The 20,539-nt window shown below is 42.6% G+C and overlaps 1 protein-coding gene across 3 annotated transcripts in view; it reads left to right on the top strand.

The window, feature by feature from the left end:
- Positions 1 to 20,539, top strand: part of HPN (hepsin) — a 780,351-nt gene that overhangs the window by 728,121 nt on the left and 31,691 nt on the right. For all 3 annotated transcript variants that reach the window (XM_069604921.1, XM_069604920.1, XM_069604919.1), the window contains one exon: positions 6,438 to 6,580. In XM_069604921.1, the coding sequence (XP_069461022.1) occupies positions 6,438 to 6,580 (143 nt within the window). The remainder of the gene's footprint in view (positions 1 to 6,437; positions 6,581 to 20,539) is intronic.

Below are 20,539 nucleotides of genomic sequence, written 5' to 3'. Positions count from 1 at the left end.
GCGCCACGGATGGTTTTGGTGTCTGGAATCCATGAATACGCTGTGCGCGGAAATGGATTTTGGCGCACGCGGCTGGTGCAGGGATTCGCACGCGCACACTATGCGCCAGCCGCGTGCGCCACTTGTGCGCTAAATTCTATGAATTACCCCTATGTATATTGTGGACATCTACCCCTCTCCCCCCCCCCCCCAAAATGATTATACTCCCAAGATTCCTTTACTATTTCACCAACATCACTCACTACATCCCCCCGCCTTTCTTCAGGAAACTGGAATCGCTGGTCAGGGACTTCCTTTGGGGTCAGTCCAGACACAGGCTCGCCCTGAACATCCTCACGCTCCCCCACACCGAGGGCGGCATCCAACTACCCGATTCCAGAGATACTATCTCGCATCACAACTGACACACGTAACGAAGTGGCTCTCAGATGAACCCTCCGCAGAGACTGGCCTCCTTCGCCAACTGACCGGGCCTACGCACCCTAAGGAGATAATATGGGGCTCGCAGGTGGGCCCTCCTGACCCGCCCATGATAGTAACCTTGGGGAGGCGGGTCTGGAACAGGGTTAGAACACTACTAGGCCTCCATCACCCGTACATGCCCGAAATCCCCATGCTGACAGACGTGTGCAGGACCCCCATCGACCTCCCAGTAATGAGGAACTGGGAGACTTGTGGCCTCTACACATGGGGAGACATGTTTGACGAGGGAGCCTTTAGGGACTTTGATTCGCTGCAACTAAAGGATGGACTCTCTTCGGGACAATTCTTATTTTACCAAAGGGTGAGGCACGTAGCCAAGACCAAATGGAACACATGGCCTGAGGAACCAGAGACCCACCCCCTTGTTCAGGAGATGTATAACTTGAGTGACGGCTGCAAGCCGACATCGAGGCTCTACGCCCAGATAAACGACCGAATTAACCCCAGAAGAGCGCGCCTGAAAGAGAAGTGGGAGACCGACTTGGGGATTGAAATCACGGAGGAGGAATGGGAAAGAGCTCTGTTGTACCCGAAGGAGGTGTCACGGAACGCCAGGTTCAGGATGATCCAGATGAATGTCCTTTACAGGACCTACATGACTCTGCATAGGATAGCCACCTTCAACAACAAAATCCACTCGACATGCCCATGGTGCTCCTCTGAACAAGCTGACTTGATCCACATGTTCTGGGCTTGCCCCAGGTCCCAGAAGCTCTGGCTTGCTGCCGAGCGAACCTGCAGGAGAGCTGGACTGGAAAGGTACGAATGGACACCTAAGGAGTGTCTCCTGGGCACCCACCCGAGACTTGGCAAAATCAAACATCTAGTGAAGCTCATGGACATGGCATCCATTCTTGTGAAAAGAACAATAGCGATGGCTTGGAAATCGCCCGCAGGCCCCAGATACGGCCCTTGGATCAGGGAAATGGAAAGATGGACCATGGCCGAAACCTGGGCCTGGGAGGAGGGAAACAAAAGAGGCGGGGATGACGTGAGCTCAACACTGGAGTCCTGGAAAGCCCTCATGAGGGACATGATCTTCTCGACCGACTTCAAACCTCCCTGAATAGCCCGACAGGACACAAATTCCAGGTAAAATACCACGATCAGACTGATGAGCCCGAGTGCGTTCCAAGTGCCGTGTCCTGAAACGGCCACGAAGAGGGGTGGCCCTGGCTCTGGGCCAAACACGCAGATCAAAAACCACGTCACGATTCCATGGGAGTGCACAGTCAAGGTTGTTATCACTGTTAATTAATTGACACATGGTCAATAATATAAAGCACACCTCGTGCTCTACTGCTATGTATATTATTGCAAATGCCAATAAAAATATTTAAAAATTAAAAACTACCCCTCTCCCCATTATACAAGCTCCTCCTCTAAGAGCTATTTTGAGTTGACTGAGACAAATTTAGTTATATCCCATCCCCCTATCCAAATAGACAGTGCCTTACAACCCCCCTGCCACAAATATTTTTCTTTACCAGGGGCTGGTATCACACTTAGACTGAAATTCACTTTATGATTAGCAGAAAATCCCACATGTGCTTTTAAAAATAAGTTACACTTCTTAACTGGGCTGCCACCTTCAAACAGAGCATCCCCAATTTAGATCACTGACTTGCACCTGATGTCCTGGGAGGGGGCCTGCTATTTGTCACAGGAATGACCCCTCCAGGACATGACAGTTCAAACCAACCCAGAATTTGCTGTCATAAAAATCATGGAGCAGACCTTGGCCTTGTATACCTCCGTGCAAATGTCCAATCTGAATGCCTCAGACTTGAAATAACATTTTAATTTGTTTAGCTTGTATGCCCCTTGATGCCCTTTCAGCTGTATTCTTAAAAGGATTGACCCAAGCATTACTCTTTGAGAAGATTAGGCTCAAATACAATTGAGATTATCTCCTCATCTCTACATTGATTTAAAAACCAGCTACAAGGTTTCACCCTTTTACCGAACAACATCATTTTGTTTTTTATCTTATTTCCTTTCAAACTATAGCTCCCAAAATAGTAATTTGTGTATAGCAGGCCCTGTTGGAGACCTGCCGCGTTAAGTCCAAAATGGCTGTGTCATCGAGCATAAAGAAGCATGCTATAAAATGTATACTCCAGAGAGGGTGGGTAAACTTTCCTAAAATAACTCTCAAGTCCGAATAAATTGGGGCAAACTGACATCTTTGCTTTTCACCTTTATTGGTGGAGAAATAAATGTACAATTCCCCTATCTTGTATATCAGACAGATGCTGAGTGGTATGCATATCACTGTTGGATAAGATTTAATAAACAATTTGGGACCCAATAAAATGTAAATTACACCAAAGGATGTTTCTATCAATGACATCAAATGCTTTCTCCACATCTGAAAAAAGTCACAAATAATCTTCCATGCATGACCTTACTGTATTCCTCCATGACGCTGCTCAGAGTGATGCAGTGGTCCACTGTGCTAAGCCCTCCCCTGAAACCTGCTTTGGATGGCTTTAAGATAGTGTTACTTTAAGCCCACTAGTCCAGTATGAGCAACAAACATTTGGAACATTTCTTACAGCCAATTTGAGTAAAGAAATTGGCCTATAGCCATGGGGGGCTGGTTGTCCAAGGACTACCTATTCACAGAGATGGCATAATGCCTTTCTTGACAATTGCTTTAAACATAAAAGCAATTGGTGTAATTTGAAAAATATACCATTATTTATGAATACATTCTTTTTTATGTGTCTTTTAGCATTTTGTATATGCCCTTTAAAACTGTAAATCTGGCCAGCCATTTTACACACCACTCAATAAATCATAATTCAATTTTCTTCTTGAGATTCTACATTCTGCATGGAATCATAGGGCATTCCTTTCTATAACCTGGATGTCCAGAACTGGGTGACACCATTTACCAACAGCATTGTCCTGGATAGTTTGAAACAAAAACACTAAATGACACTTTCCTTTGTGGCCTCCAAACTGTTTAACAGTTTTAAGAGAACATCTTACATTGTTATGGATTGGTAGTTGTTTCCAATGACTCCTTGACTATCTAAGGCATAGCCAACCAGCCACTTTGGCTGTTAGACATCTTCTTTGTGGTGCCTACACTGGCATTTAGAAAATGAACTCAAGAGGATAGTGATCACTATGTTAAATCAGAAATGCAAAATTCCATAAGATTCCTGAATACAAAACTGTCCACAATACAGTATTCAATGATTGAGAAACAGTATTACTGGTCTTGTAGGCTTAGGAATGCATAATTTGCCACCAAAGATTCCAGAAAATCCCTGGACAGAATCCCAAAGTACACCTGAAAATCAGTGCTCCATTTTTGTACAATTTTATTGTCCAAGCATTGGCACAACATGTATTTAAACATATTTTGCTCGAGAGCCGGAAGCCCCTGTTAATGTTTATTTAGTCCTAGATTTTTTTAACAACTTGACTGATCCTTTCTGTCTAAAAATGTCCTACTGACCATTCCATTTCCTTAATCTTTCCTGTAAACCACTTAATGATAAATCAAGTTAAAAGCCTTGCAAATTAACTTTACTACAATTGCATGTTGTCTAGATAACTTGAGTACTGCAAATAAAATGTTCTATTTGCAGTCTTAAAGTTTATTACATTTCAAATGTGTGTTCCAATCATTTTTCCACCAAATGAGTCATTTGATATGGACATTTTGCAAATTGCATACAAAACGTTGCAGACCTTTTACATAGCTAGGTTTGAGGTTTTTTTAAATTATTTTGCAAAATGCTGTGTTTACTGTAATTAGCTACTCTTTGAAATGTGACTAATATAGTGTGAGCAGCATGTAATTTAAAACAATATTTTTTTGCAGCAATGTATAGAAGTTTTTAAATCTAAAATTCTGCTTTTTCCAAATGGAGGGGGGTGAATCGGAAAAATAGACTTGTGTTACTGTAATTAAAAATGAAAGGTAGTGCATTTGCACTGGTATTACAATTCTGCTGATCCTCTAGAATGTGGCTGCTAGACATTTGGCGGGTACGGGACAGAGTGAACAGATTTCCTTTATTATTAAGCAGCTCTGATTGCTCCCTATGCTTCACTAAAATGACGTGTAGCACACATACAGTTTTCTATGGGCTATGTCCACCCTTCACTAGAGACAAACTTCTGCCTTTCTTTCCCTATTACACATTACATTCCAGTTCCAATCTGCCTCCTCAAGATCTAAGTATTCAGTGGAAGAATATGGGTCGAATTGCTTTTTTGGTGCATGCTCCATGGCGCTTACGCTTAAAACATTCTCTTTTCACAGTAGTAGGTCCCTCTCGCCTTCTCCTCTTTAGTTCTCCTAGTGAGAAGAGGTTGATGGTGTTAGTGCACTCTATAACTCTATGGGCCTCATTGCAAGATGTGCGGAATGGGTTTAGCGGTGCCGGTAATGGTGCCGAAGCCGTTAAACCCACTCCGCACCATTCCAAGGTTCCCTCGCGGGGCCCGCTGTGGACGTCTGGTTTATCCAGACGTCCACAGCGGGTCCCGCGAGGGAACCAGGGAGCTAACAACTGGCCCATTATGAGTGGGCCTGTTGTTAGCTCCCTCCCCATTCCCATTGTGCCCTATGGGGGCTCAAATGGGAATGGGGAAGGACTGGGCCTGGGTTCCCTGAAGGAGCAATTACCGGGCCCTCCATACTCGGAATGGCCTGGTAATTCCCCATTCAGGGGACCCGGACACGGTTTTGGAGGCAGCCATGGTGCCAATAGCGCCATGGCTACCTCCAAAGTCGTAATGAGGCCCTATAACTCAAATCATATTAATGTTTAATTCATAATAGTCACATCTTTTGAATTTATTTTCTGTTGTGTTAGTAATAGTAATATTAATTGAACACAGATTTGTACTGACAATATGCATAAGCAATAACGTTAAAACATAGATATCTCTAGAAGCATCTGCATGATAACAATTTCCTTTACTGGTGGTATCCCACACATGCAAATACATATTATATCAGTCGACAAGCCCATGTGTATATCATACATCACACCAGAAAATAGAGACCAATAATGGGGCAATGATGAGTGGAGTTTGGCAACAAAGCCCATGGTCCATGTGATATTGTCCTAGAAGAGCCTGTTAGGGATGTTGGCGGATACAGTCAGTTACAGATCACCCCCAAGAGATGTATTGCCATTAGAAAACCAGGATCACATGACTGTGGTACGAGCTATTTCCTTTTCCTCTTCCATTTCCATGGTGACCCTGAGCCATGTGTAGGAGCAGTATTTTGGAATGCATAGCCTGTGTGAGTCAGCATCCATTGTGACAATGTTTTCAGGAAGTTTAAAACAATGGGAGAGGGAAGCTGGATAGCCTGCTGTGCAATGGGACAATGAAGTAAAACTTGATATCCAAACAACCTGATTCACTGTTTGCATTTGCCTGGTTTTTAATTGCCCAAATTACCCTCTCTTCTATGGTGCCTCTGTAAGATCAGTCGCTGATCATTCTATTACATCCCGGCTGTGCCACTTTCAATATATTTAAAGAAAGAGTAAGGATATAAAGCGCCCTATTTACTGTGCTGGGTTTAAGTTACTAGAATGTAGGTAATTTATCTGGGGGTCTGCTGTGTGCCTACAGGTATAATGGCTATGCCCTTAGTCACCAACACTAGAACAGTAAAGACAAGGAACCAATCACGCTGAAATTACATATTGGTTCTTTCCAAATATTGTTGTATCCAAAAAACGTAATTCTAGATTGTGATTTCTGACACGTGTTTCAACCTCGACTTGTTCATATTTTTGGGATACAACAACAATTGCAGAGAACCAATATAAAATTTCAGCAGAATTGCGTGACCCTAAAAAAGGTTCCTTATCTCAACTTTCAATGCATCCCCAGTTATTCTTCATCCTCCACATACACTTCTAATGCCCACCCACATCTTACCTTCCAACCTTTCTTCTCACATCCAGGTCAGCAGTCAGACATCCTGCAAGAGGCCAGTGTCCCCATTCTGAGCAGCAGTTTGTGTAATGGTCCTGAGTTCTATGACAACCAGATCACCACCAAGATGTTCTGCGCTGGTTTCCTTGAAGGAGGGATTGATGCATGCCAGGTGAGTATCTCATGAATGTGAAATGTGAAGGGAAGAGACAAAATATGAAATATTAATTAATGTAGCTATAGATAGGCTTAGCATGCAGAACTGTAAGCAAGAAATATCAGTTTACAATACTCACAGATTTCAATTACAAAGCATATGAGATGTCATGCAATACATCAAACAGTTACATTGTGCAGCTCCTCTAAACTGTTAGCTGAAATAATACTTTCTCAAAATTAATAACATTTATTGAAACTGAATTTCTTGTCTGAACATTTGCCAGCCAGCAATGATTTCCTCTGTGTTGGGAGAAATCTTCAATAAGGCCATGTTGGCCACCATATCCGTCAGCTTGCTCACTATATTTGGCAACTCATCTGTGGATGAAGACTGACATTCTGAAACATGGATAGCCATAGCTTTATATTGGTCATGTGAAAAGGACTTTCAAATAGAAATGTATTGCGCAAATTAATCTGTTGAGGCACTACCAACATGCTTATTATTATAAATGGAACACTTCACAAATAATATACGTTATTGTGCATGGAAACATTGATTTTAGCTACAAAGGGAGACATAATTTCTCTACAGAGTAAGTTCCTTTACAGCATGTGATTGGTCTGTAGACCTTTTCATTTTGTGTATTTGGTTTTGGGACGGCTCTTCGTCCAGGGTGTTTTGTTACAACAGTTACAGAAGCAACAATGCTCTGATAAAACTGTGAACATATGCAGCACCGATTCCAACTGTATACTCTGTCCCTGGCTACAAATCAGAGGTCAGTTGCCATGTCTTTTCTCTTGTTATCAATCCCCCACCTCCCCAACCATCCTGTTGCCAATGTACGACACACTTCAATTGTCTCACCTTTCTGTCTCTGCATGCCCATAATGCAGAGCCACACATCCTTGCCTAACTTTAAGCCATCTCCCTGCCATTTACTTTAGTAATGGCCCTTTCACTTGACCCTAATTATGATTCTGTGCCATGTATCACTTTTTAGCTTCCTTGTGGCATGGAGCGTTATCAGACAATACATTGGTGTGCCATGAAAGTGATCAATAACTTTGCTCTGTCTAACTTTGCTCTGTCTCAACCTGCGAAGAGATTGAGGTTGGTTTATCTGCCAATCAAATATTCAATGGGTGTTCGCCAGCTTCTCTCATTCAGCATCTGTGGTCATTGATGATGTTGGAAAAGGGAGGGGGCAGTGGCCTAGACATTTCCAATGATGAGCAGTGCAGCAATACACCATACAACACTTAAACAGTTATATAACACAGTGTTTTATTTTCTGGACAGCCATTTATTCCAATGTAGCATATGTACAATGCAACATTAAAAGTAGAAAATCAACAATTAGTGTTTGGTTAACTTTTAGCTAAATATGCTCTTGGGAACATTGCAGTTGTTGCATAGAATTACAAGATTTATGGACACCACATAGCAAAATATGGTGCAATTATTTATAATCAACTCACAACATTCACAGAATGGAATAGCATGCCTGAAATCATCAAGCATACAGTGACAAGCAACATTTCTGTAATGGAACTACCATCTCCATAAAGCTGCCTCAGGTTGGCTCTCTACTCTGGGCACATGTGTGAAGGCACTGCTTTGGTGACAGTTTCATACAATCCTGGTACCACAGGTATACAATTAGCAGGTACAGAAGGCGAAGTAGTTTAAAAATTGCAATACACAATGAATGGCTGTAAGGTCATCTTAAGAATTAAGTTCTTCATATGTGTTAGAATTTTCATAGAAGGGGTACACAAATCACACAGAGGTCTGCACTTCAAATGTTTTATTTGAGAACTGTGTTAAATGCAGCCATTAAGCCTAGCCACCTTAATCTGGGTTTATGGAAAATGTTCATCAGGAAAGACATACATTTGAAAATGTGCAAGTACCTTGCAAGTGGCCAAAGGTGGTACCTGGCACTCAGAGGGTAGTTAACATCTGCATATTGGAGGAACTCCCCACAGCAACCCAAACCCAAAAGTGAAATGGAGATATAAAAAAGAACATGTTCACAATTAAGGAAGTTGGCCCTACCAGCAGCACAGCTTTTAAAGTGTCTGTTTGAACAGAGGGAAAAAGCAGCATTGGTCTTGATATAGCCTTGAATAGTGAGAATATTACACGGACCACCAATGTAATGCATTGCCTTTGACACCTTTGACACTAAGAAGTGTTGAACTTGTATGTTCACATTTCTTCTGTTTGCAGATTAAGCTTTGAGTTTACAAAAATCAATAAAGTAAAACACATACACAAATGTAAAGTACATAAGCACTTGTGGATGACAACGGGTTTAAAATCATGACAGACCATTATTATCTTTATTATTACATTTATCATTATTAAAATTATGATCATAATTTTTAGGTTATTCATTGAGTGTGGACCTAGCTTCAGGAAGGAACAGAATACTTCACAAGTTATAGGGTAAAGTACACAGCAAAGAAAGAAGAGATACAAAGGAACAGAGAGATCAAAATAGGGAATCAAAAAATGGCCAGTTTGAAAACAAGGCATCTTAGAGCAACCAGCGGAGAAAACAGGTGAGAGCAGATGACCAAACTCTGGTTGATTTGGAAGTGAGGGTGTGTGGACCTAGGCATTAGGATGGAGCCCTTCCTTGAAGAGGAGGGTCTTAATCTCCCTCCTGAAATATAGAAATGAAGGGGCAAGAAATTAATAATACAATGTAAGGCTAATTCCAAAGAGTAATTGAATGAAGTGGTATTCAAACCAAGTTTTCATGAATGCTCCTCATTCAGAGCAATATATATTATCCACTTGCCACCCCAAATCCATGTGTGAGAAGTTTTCAGAATTACATGTGAGCTTTAACACATCCCCATACATCACCATGCAGTCATCTTGGGCAAAACATCGTGCATGGTCAGCAGAGTTTCAGCCATGTGCCAAACCATAGAGAGATCGGGGATATGCAGCTTCATTCTCTTTAAGCATGTCATCAATTGAAAACAACATAATCAAGCAGAGGTTACCTGATGAGTTAACACGATTCACATCAGCGCGTAGGGGCGTCAAGTATCAGCTACTATTAGAACCGGTAAGGAGAGAGAGCTACTGTAGTATTTTCTTTTCACCATACATCTTCTCCTTTGGCAAAGTCCTTGTTATTCCTCACAGACCATCTACTTTATTACAAGCTTTCACCAAAGTCCTCATTCATCGTAGTCCTCATTCACCACAATCCTTCTTTGTCACAGTCCTGCTAGATCACTATCTTTCTAGTTTATCACAGTCCTTCTTCCCCCGTTCTTCATTGCAGTCACTCTCCTTTAATGTAGTCCTTTTCCTTCATGTCAGTCTCTCCCCTTCTTCACAGTCCTTCTACTTAATCATAGTTAACCTTAATGACAGTCTGTCTCCTTCATTACTGTACTTCATTATCTGCCCTTCTCCTTCATATTCTTTCTTTGTCACAGTCCTTTATCATAGTACTACACAGTTGCAATAGTCCTTTGCACATGCCTTTGCTTTCATCACAATCCTTGAACACAAATTAGCACAGTTCCTATCCTTTATCACAGACTTTATCCTTCATCTGGCCTTCATCAGTCCTACACCTACATAGAACTTTATCATAGTTCTTCTCCTTAATTATAATCTATTTCTTTAATTACAGTCCTTCTCCTTCACATTACCTCTCATTCATCATAGTCCCTCTCCTTTGTCTTAGTCCCCCTTCATCAGTCATTCCCCTTAAGAGGGTGCTTTAACTTCATTGGTCCTTCCCTCTCATCACAAACCTTCATTTTCACCACAGTCCTTCATCACTGTCCTTCTTCATCATAGCCCTTCTCCATCAAGCCAAGGCACTTAGCAGACAATAAAATGGTACACAGAAGTGTGAGAACAGTCAATTAATTCCTATGGATAACAAAAAATCCTTAAAACCAGAATGGAGCAAAGTATAGGAAGCCACATATTGAAGATTAAGGGGAAGCTTGTTCCAGTAATAATGGGCAAGAAGTGAAAAGGAATTTAAACGGATTGGGCATATGGGGGATGGGTGAATGATAGCAGAAGAGGGACTGGGAATGGCACGCTCAAGAAGGTGAGTAGAAATACATCAAATAAGAAAGATAAGGGAGAGCCTTATGATGAAGTCTCCTACATCACACTCCTTCACCGTCATCATAGTTCATTTATGCCATCTTCGTCATTTATTATAGTCCTTCATCACAGCCTTTGTCCTTCTCCATCTACAGAGTCATTCTGCCTCATAATTCATTGCACTGCCCCTTTTACATATTTCTTGTCTTTACTTTGTCTCATCCTTCTCCTTCACCTTCATTACAGTGGTTCTCCTTCATCAAAGCCCATTTATTTCTTCACTGTCCTTCATCAAAGTCCTTCTTTATCACAATCTTCATCCTTCTCTTTCATCAGTCAATCTGCCCCATTACATTCCTTTTGCTTCATCACAATAGTTGGCCTTCTTCACAGTCCTTTTCACAGTGCGTATCCTTTATCACAGTCCTTCATCACTGTTTGTCTCCTTCATATGTTACTCTACTTCACCACATAGTCTCAATTGTCACAGTACTTAGTGATAGCCCATATCCTTCATCACAGTCATCCTACACCAGTCCTTCATCACAGTACTTCCTTTCCATCACAGTCCTACTCCTTCATCACAATATGTCTGCATCAAAGTCCTTTGCACCACCTTTCTCATGTGTCTCAGTCCTCCCCTTCCATCACAGTACTTCATCATATTTCTTCTCCTTTGACAAATAACTTCTCCATTTTTTGTGTCCTTCTTCTTTACAATAGTCCTTCTCCTTCATCCTAGTCAGACTGCCTCAGCCTCAGGCAGTTACAATCACAGTATCCCTCTATCTTGATTCCTCTATCTGTGTTGCTTCATCTGTTCTTCATATGCTCACCCTTTGTCTCTCTCTGTCCTACTTGTTCTCTTGCTAACTATCTCTTCCTCTCACGTCATCAAGATCATGACTTTTTTGTGTAACAAAAGCCATTATAATATGACACAATATAAGATCATCATAGAAGTAAGTGCTAAAGGTCCAGTTTATTTAACACAATCTACATAATTACAACTGCACTAAGATATGATCGGCAAAAATGACTAATTCCACAAAACAGCCCATATGTTCTGTTCTTACAAGCCTCCCAATTTCTGTCATTGCAAATTATGTACATTTTGTAGCAAGGGCATTTTTTCTTTTGTGCAGGCTGCAGTGAGATACCAGGCCACTACTTCTGTAACCCTTCCATATTCTTTAGATGAGCAATATTCCACATTCTCATTACATGTTTTAATATTGAATAATTTAAAGAGCAACAAAAAACGTTCCCTCTCCATTCGTCATAGCACAGGAATAAGAGTAAGACTTTCACAGGAGTATTAGAGGACTTATTTTTCTCATTCAAATAGTCCAGGCAGCCATAGCATTTAGATTGCATAGGAAGTCTTAATCGACTTATTATCACATCCAGAGTCCGACCAACTCAAGAATTATATAGCCCAGAGAGATGCTTCCCAATCTAGGATGCATAAATAGCTTCCTGGCCTCTTTTCACTCACTTGAGACCACACAAGCTTGCATCGCCATATACCCTTGTGTTTTAAATATCAGGAACTCATGGGGAATTTGTCTGATTTACAAAATATCACCTCCCTCACAAATTCCGAAACCTGTTCTTCAGTTCCTTGAAGGAGTCCATCTTCATAATCATATTTAGAGACTCCCAAAAAATGCAAAACACCACTTGCCACCATAGAATCTGCATGCAAGTATGCAAGCCTAATATAGCTTTCAATGTGGCTTAGTTTAGTCTGCACCATGGGTAACACCATATCCTCCTTTGATGAATTGACATCTGCCTTGCAGGAGTATAAGGAGGGCTAGAGACTAAAGTGCATTCTCAGTCCTCACACTTCTACAAACCAAGAGCCAACACAATCATAAAGGTAAAATAGGCAGTGTTAAGAGATATACCTTCATTGTCTTGTGTGGTAATGTGGGTCAAGGGAATGCTATGCTCTGAAGAGGAGTGTGATTGTGTTTTAGTAGCAACCCAAACAGCGAAGTATAACATTCCAAAATAAAGTAATGTCCAATCAAAGTTCTATAAAAAAATATATACGTTTATTTAACACACCACGCACAATAATAACTTACTAGAAAACACTACACAAAACCCACCCCTGAGGAAAGAACACAGACTAAGCAAAGATAGCACGATGCTGCACTCTGAGTAATGAATCAGGGGTGTAAGGCAAGTCATAGCTACACTGTTCTTTAAAATGATATGTTCATGAATCCAAAAGGGATAAAAGTTACCTAACCATTCTTTAGGGTCCACAAATTGACCAAGGGGGTAGTTAGCGCTCAATAGTACCTTTTTGCAGTTTTTGGTGGTCCCGCTGCAAAAAAGGAGACATTGACTCAGGAACAAGATGAGTCATTTTCCCATGCTTTCAAACATGGAGGAGGCTGTCACATGACTGAAGGGGTCCTTCAACACAGTGAGGTCCTGGAAACCAGTGTGGCTGGTATGTAAGCAGGTCTTGCACGATGATCAGGTTGCTCCTCATGTTCCTGTAAGTCCCGCTCCAGGGACTCCGGGACAAGATTGGACCACTTCTTGGGCTCCCAAACATGAGTGCATCAGCAAATGGAGGTCTTGGTCACCACTATGCCTGACAGAGAGGCAGGTTCAACCCCACTGGTCCCTCGCAATGGCTAGATGAAAGAGCACACCTCTGTCTTGGACACTGAGTCAGTATCTCACTGGCAGAGGATTTTGGGGAGATCAACTCTTCCAACAGAGGTCCAATGAAATCTTCTTGAAGGGTTGGAGTCCAAAGGACAAGTCAAAGAAGTGGTGTGTGACCCCCTCTTTTAATGATAAAAGTCCACAGGTGATTGGACAAAAGCTAGCATACTTTACTTTACTGATCCCTGTTTTTGAAGTAGTGGACTTTGCTCTTCTGACATTACACCGAAATTGCTCTGTACTGGAGGAAAACAAGGGGACAATAATGAGAGGCAGAGAGAAATATGATGGTGGAAGCCTCCCACATCTGTACAGAGCTCTTCCTGTCTACACTAACCCCACCCCTTCCCTTCTCAGTAGGATCAAAGGCCTTTAGCTATGCAGTGCCCTTTCTGAATTTGTGTGCCCGTTGATTGCTTTTCCCACGCCAACTTCCTGTAGAGTGGCTGTCCCTGGGATAAGATGTTACCTGTCCTTATAAAGGAACAAACATAGGCAATCCACCCAGGCTACATGCCTGCCAGAAGGGCAAGGTCCAGCCTCTCTGGAGAAAATACACATAACCCTTCCACAGCTGACCTGGGCCTACAAGGGGATACATGTGTGATATCATTTCGGTGTGGCAGTAATGATTATGAGTAGTACTGTGCAACATGCCTTAACTTAGTCATAGCTTATATTTTATAGTTATGGTATGCCGGTACATATCTTAAATAGTTCCCCTGCACTGCAAAGACTTGACTGTCGCTGCAACTGTCAAATGGGCCCCTGTGACCTCGTAAACTGCTCTTTGCCACTGGTAGGGCAGTTGCTGCAGGTCAGAATACTGATTCAGCAAAGCAAAGATACACACTATGCTTTTGTCATGAATCATTTGAAAAGGGAATGTGATCAGTAGAATACCTCTTTAGAGATTGAATTACCACAACATTTTATTAATTAATAACATTGAAAAAAGGCCAGGGCTTTCACACCTTGGCCAGATGGCAATTTGTCACACCTCTTTCAATCTGCAGACCCTTGACTCTGGATACAGGGCTCCAGTGGGGGTTCCCTTTGACAACAAAAAAAAGTAATTAAAGGAAGTAATGTTCATGTACAGTCTCTGTGGCACATGGTGCATAGCCACACATGTCAGCACATATATAACTGCAGGAACAAACTTCCATTGATAAATGGTCTTTGCAGAACAATTTCCCCCACAATCCTGTTGAACATCAGAAACTCATCAGCAGACTGACTCGTTTCCATTATGTATTGTATGTATTTATTTATTGGATATTCGTATGGCCCCTATACACAAGTGTTTCCAGGCACCATGAAACAAGATGTGGGGGGGCAAAGGAATTATGAACGTAGAACAACAAAAACAGTTATATTGGCCTTCTGACAAGCCTACTGTGCAAGTGCTTGAGAAGGTGGTAGGTTCAGTGGGTGGGGGGAAGAGGGAGAAGTGCAAGGAAGGGACCAGGGAAGAGACTGGCGAGCCAAGGTCGCAAGTGCCAGGGGAAAAGGGGGAAAGGGATGATGAGTGAAGAGGGCAGTGAGGGTGAAGTTGGGCTAGTCTGGGAAGCGGAGCCCGAGGGCAAGTGCTGGCAAAGGATGCATGGGGGACTGGTGGGGGTTGGTCTGGCAACTGTATGACTCCGAATGCACAAGTCCCCAGTCACAGTGCAGATGGAGAGTTAGCACAGGAGGGGAAGGAAGAGGAGAAAAGGAAAGTCTTGAGAAGTTTCCAGAACTTTAGAAGATCCGGCTCAAGTTGGAGGGGGAAGGGAGGCAGTACAAGAGGGAGGAGCCAGCTGAGAAAAGGGATCTACCTCTCACTCTCTGCTTGGAGAATCGGTTGACCTGCGGAGAGTTGGCGCCAGGGGACCAAATGACTCTAGCTCGGAGGTATTTAGGGAAGAAAAGCTGGATGTAAAGAGGTCCCAGGCCCCAGACAGCCTTGTGGATGAGGGTCTTGAATTTTATTCTTGCAGTAACCGGGAGCCAGTGGTGAGATTTTAGGGCTGGAGAGATGTAGTCCCTGGGATTGAGGCTAAAGATAATTTTCGCAGTCATATTCAGAGTTAGTTGGAGCGGCCGAAGGAAGAAAAGAGGAAGATTTAGGAAGAGCCTATTGCAGTAGTCTAGCCTAGAGAAAACCAGGGCTCTGGAGACGTTGAGCTTCTTGGGGAATGTGTGGAAAGGTACAATGTCCCTGAGAAGGTGGAGCTGAAAGTTAGACTCCTTGACAAGGTCTGCAATGATTGGAGAGAAAGAGAGAGAGGTGTCAAACGTGATCCCAAGGTTTTTTGCTTCACAGGTGGGTGAGGAGATGGGATCCAAAGAGTTTGGTCAAAGAGAGGGGAGGGGAGCAGGTGCGTCAATGAGCAGTATCTCTGTCTTACTGGCATTAAGGCAGAGATCATTGGCAGAGCACCACACCATGCCTGAATAGCAGTCAGGCAGTCGGGTATGAGGGAGGAGGAGAAGGATGTCGAGGATGGCAGCTTGAAGGAAAGCTGTGAGTCGTCTGCATAAGACTGGAAGTGAGGGGAGACAGTGGAGATCAGGTGGGCCATAGGGGCCATTAGTGGCCCCAACACTGTTTAAGTACGAGCACTGGCACGCTTGTAATCAGTGAGATACTTTTAAACACCTACAGTTTAAATACAATCTGTCCCTATGTCATTTAGGTTGGCCATCACCACCGCCTTTCTTTTGCTATTTTTACTGACCAGCACCTGTTAGTTTATGCATTTGTATTTCTGTGTGACTATGTAGCACAACAATGCCCATAAATAAAAGAGGCAGGCCCTCCTGCACCCCCTTGACTACCCTACAGATCCAGTTGCTGGACAAACATAAATACCTCTAAATAAGTATGTAAAAGGTTAAATGGTTAAATAGGGTACAAACAGTACAAACAATCACACACTCCACTTCGACCCTTAACCCTCAAGAAAATGTCCTAGTCACTTCTCCATTCAGACCGTATCTGACTGATGCTACATTGTCATCATTATGCACCTCTCTTAACTTCACATAACCTTCCCTTAGTTTTATTTGAGGTGGGTGGAATTTAAAAACATAAAATGTTATGTAATGTGCTAGAATTTCGCTCTGTTATGCTGACATAACCCTCTCTAAGGCTGCATATGGAACCCGGTGTTATATTTATACATGTTTCAAGTGGGGGCTTCACTTGGATGAGGTTCTGTGATATATGTAGAACTTAAGCTATATTTTGAAGTTTGAAACGTACATGCAAGGATTGAGTTGAGCAGTTGCATTAGTTGTCCCAAAGGTAAATGGTAAGATATGAATGTTTGCCAAATATTTCTTAGACAGTAATTGGGGAAGCCCTTTGAAGCTATTGGATCTTCCTTCAATCAGTTAAGATTAGCATGCCTACTTTAACATGCATGTATGTGCATGTGCATAGAATGTAAACTTGTAACAGGTCTGTCACGGTCCATACCCTCAAACATCGGGTACAGACCACCCTGCCTAAGGTGTTGGGTCCCATGAGGTCCTTAAAGGCTCCAAGGAATCTCGCTGGGGCTTCCTGGACTCGGTCCTGGAGCCGTTGGCGCCAGGCTCATACTGCCATCCCCAACATGGCACGTTTCAGGCCCAGTGAGGCATGTGTGAACTAACTTGAGGCAGGCTGAAGGGATTATTTGCTGTGGGACTACTTGCTTGGGTGTGGTTGCTGGAACTCGTATACCTGAGGACTACTTTCAGAAGACTATATAAGCCACACCCTTCATACAGAACACGCTTCGCGTTATTCTGCACTCCTGCAGCGTAACGCTCACCATGTCTGCAGCTCCAGGCCAGCCATCAGCCACGCCCGTCCAGTTGTCTCAAGCTACCTGCAAGGAAGAGTGAGAAAGGAGAGCAGAACAAGATACTTACCTGACTCTTCATCGCGGCTGCTGTGGAGTCCACGCTTCTTCAGAGCTGAAAAGGAAAGAACACCAGATTAGCCTTGCAGACCACGCGATCTTCATCGCAGATCAACGCCACGCTAATACTTACCAGCAAACCATCGGAACATCATCACACGATCACCGTTCCATTTTCCGATCGCCCCTCCAGAACTGCCGCATCTGTAAAACACAAAGAGGACATCAGGTTAGCGGTGCAGTGGGGAAGGCTTCATTTAGACTTATAATCCAGCGCAAGGCAGCTCTCACCTGAAGGCAGCAATCCTCACAGACTCGCAATTCTCCATCACGCAACCTTTGTCCAGGAGATTCCGCCCCTGCAGAATATAAAAGCAGCAGGTTAGTTGTGCAGAAAAACAATACCGGGTGGAAAGACTTTTGCATAGCACTGGCACAAATCTTACCTTGGGAAGCCAGCTATCAAGGACCTCGCTCCATCGTAAGCATGAAGAAGAAACCTGTAAAGAAAGGTACAGAGTAAACTTTTACAACTTGAACTCTTTAGTTATCCATATCTTTGGAATAAGACTTACCATTGAGTCACAGTTGTCTGGAACTTGATAGGATCAGTGAAGTAACTAGATCCTTGAACTACTACGCACCCCTGTGAACAGTGGCAGGACGGAGAACCTGCTATTCATAACTCAAAGATGAGATATAGCAGTGGGGGTGCAAGAGGACGCCAAGGGAGGCGGGAGTTGCCCTCATCCAAATGGTTGGGTAACCTGTGATTTAGCTTTCTAGGCAAGCCTGCTTTCGTAACGAAGCCAGAGAGGAGCACAAGACACCACTCATCACCGGATCGTCCAGCTCCATTTGGCACCCCTGTGGAGATCAGGTGAGCGTAACAAGGTCTCAGTAATGCACAACATTTTCACCTGGCTGTAAACAGTAGTCCAAACAATGAAGCACTAAATGCCTTAATGCACATAGTGTGATGCATGATGCATGTTTGCTTTCTATTTTGAAGTAGTACAATCTTACTTGTTTGGCTCAGTAGAACATGGATAAACAGGGGCTGCATTGTTCTGTTGTACATTATTTACATGCTAGGTAATTGGGACTTAAATCAGCTTTCAATCATTGATGATGGCATGCTGGATGGTCCAGAGATCAAAAACAGTGTATGAGCCTCCATGGCAGACTGCTTAAGCAGCAAACATCATGCTTCAGTTGAATGTTAGAACATGATAGGAGTGTATAACTAACATCTAACCTTATAATGGCCTCGTGACTGGCACTTCTGTGTGGTTGGATAGCCAGTACCCTAAGTTAGTCAGATTTCTTTAGGAGTATATTTTACAATAGAAAATGAGTCTTGATAAATCTAAGAGCATAACCACATTAGAAATGAGCAACAATGTTTGGATTTGGCAGTGAGGTGCATCAGATCCTCATCAGGACACAGACTTACACATATATGTCATGACTGGAGGAATACTAGAAAGCTGGAGTGGTTCTTATATCAATGTAACGTCTATCAAGGCCATTTTAGATATAATCTTCAGAACTGGTCCAACCCCAACCAAAGAAACTGGTAATCCTGAGAAGTGAACCCTGGAAGCATTACTTTCCACATTTTGACAATTTCTAGCTTCAATTGCAACATGCTTGGCAAAGTAGAAATGCAACATTGAATGCGGATTAGGTTCTTCCTACATGTTCAGATCTTTTTTCTTAAAATACAACCTGTGTCAATATATTCAGTGGAATTGTATATAATGTGATGTTTCACATAATGCTGCAGTAGTTCTTATATGTGTGTTATGATGTTCGTGTGTACTCAACATACATAATAAAAACAGACCTTAAATACAAAGCACATTTAAACTGCAGAAACATTTGCTTCTGTACAGGGCATGTTCGCACTTTTGTGGACACTCTAAGAAATCCAGTTCTTTTAAACTTCAGGGTTGGGAGAATTAGGTTTTGGGACGCAGGCTGGGTTCTTATGTTAATGACATATTGCAGAGGTTAATTTGGCCTGGATATAACATTCAGATATGCCCAATATACATTCTGTGGCCTGCTGTAGTCCTTGGGAAATAAATGAACTCATTTTGCATGCGCATAGTTCTTGTTCAGTTATTGTCCGTGTCTTTTTGAATTGTCACACAGTGACTGAATGAAAACACACAATCAACACCCTTGGCTTTGCATATGAAATCGGGCCACAACAATGATGGCAATCCAAAAGTTACTATTACATTATATACAGTGTTGTTTGGCACATACATTTGTGTGCAGTGTTTTGTAGGGCTTCAGGGAGTGGGGAAAGGGCTGTAGAGTGTCGGGGAATGAAGTGGGTGCCCTTAGAGGGAGTGAGAAGTGTAAGAGGGTTAGCAGTGTGAGGCAAGCAGACATGACATATGAGATGCAGTCCTGGAGGTGAGGCTGGATTGGCGGCAGAGACGCAAGCCATGGGGAATTTAGGGGTTGAAAACATTGAATGGCAACAAACTCCTACCGTTTGGAGACCACTGTAAGGAATTACATGCAGGATTAAAGCATAAAACTTTTACACTAGTTGCCAATGTTTATGGCCACTAAATGCAGTGTGATAGATTATGGAAAACTGGAGCCTTTCCATAGATATGCATAGCCCACTCCAAGCTTGCAATTGTATTAGTTTACCAGCAGAGGAACATCCTATGCTGTAACTGCGAAGAAAAGCGCTGTGAATATCAGTGAAAAGGGTTTATTGTCGAGGTGTCTGCAGGCAAAATATTTGGTTTGGAATGTTAATGGAGCACAATTTGATTTTGGAGTAAACACAAATTCAAGCATAAAGTATATGAATAATAGTCTACTGCATTTTTCCTTCACTTGTATGTCAAAGAGGAGGCTCAAAAAGAAATATACTTTTCACCTCCTACCCCCATTTTCTCTGCCACACAAGTACACCAGCATTTATGGCATGACATTTTCATGCTGCCATAAATCCTCTGGTTTCCTATGGGATCCACCTGCTTTTTTCAAAAGGAAAATGCATGCCGATTCCAAAGGAATCCATTGTGAACGCTGCCTGCTATGCATACATGGGACGCACAATGGACTCAGTTTGCACTGCAGAGTGCCAAAAGGCACACACACAGGCGATTTCCCCAGCATTGTACTCCTCCCTTTACCTGGAGGGGACCTTCTTGCAACTAAATGCAATATTAAGAGGTACCCTCCTGGCATTTTATGAGCTTCAATGTCTTTCATCAAAATATGTAGGAGCCAGCAATACAATCCT

This window comes from Ambystoma mexicanum, chromosome 1p (assembly GCF_040938575.1).
Source record: "Ambystoma mexicanum isolate Mex_15411 chromosome 1p, UKY_AmexF1_1, whole genome shotgun sequence".
In the NCBI taxonomy this organism is placed as follows: Eukaryota; Metazoa; Chordata; class Amphibia; order Caudata; family Ambystomatidae; genus Ambystoma; species Ambystoma mexicanum.
This window is presented reverse-complemented; position numbering and strand designations above follow the sequence as displayed.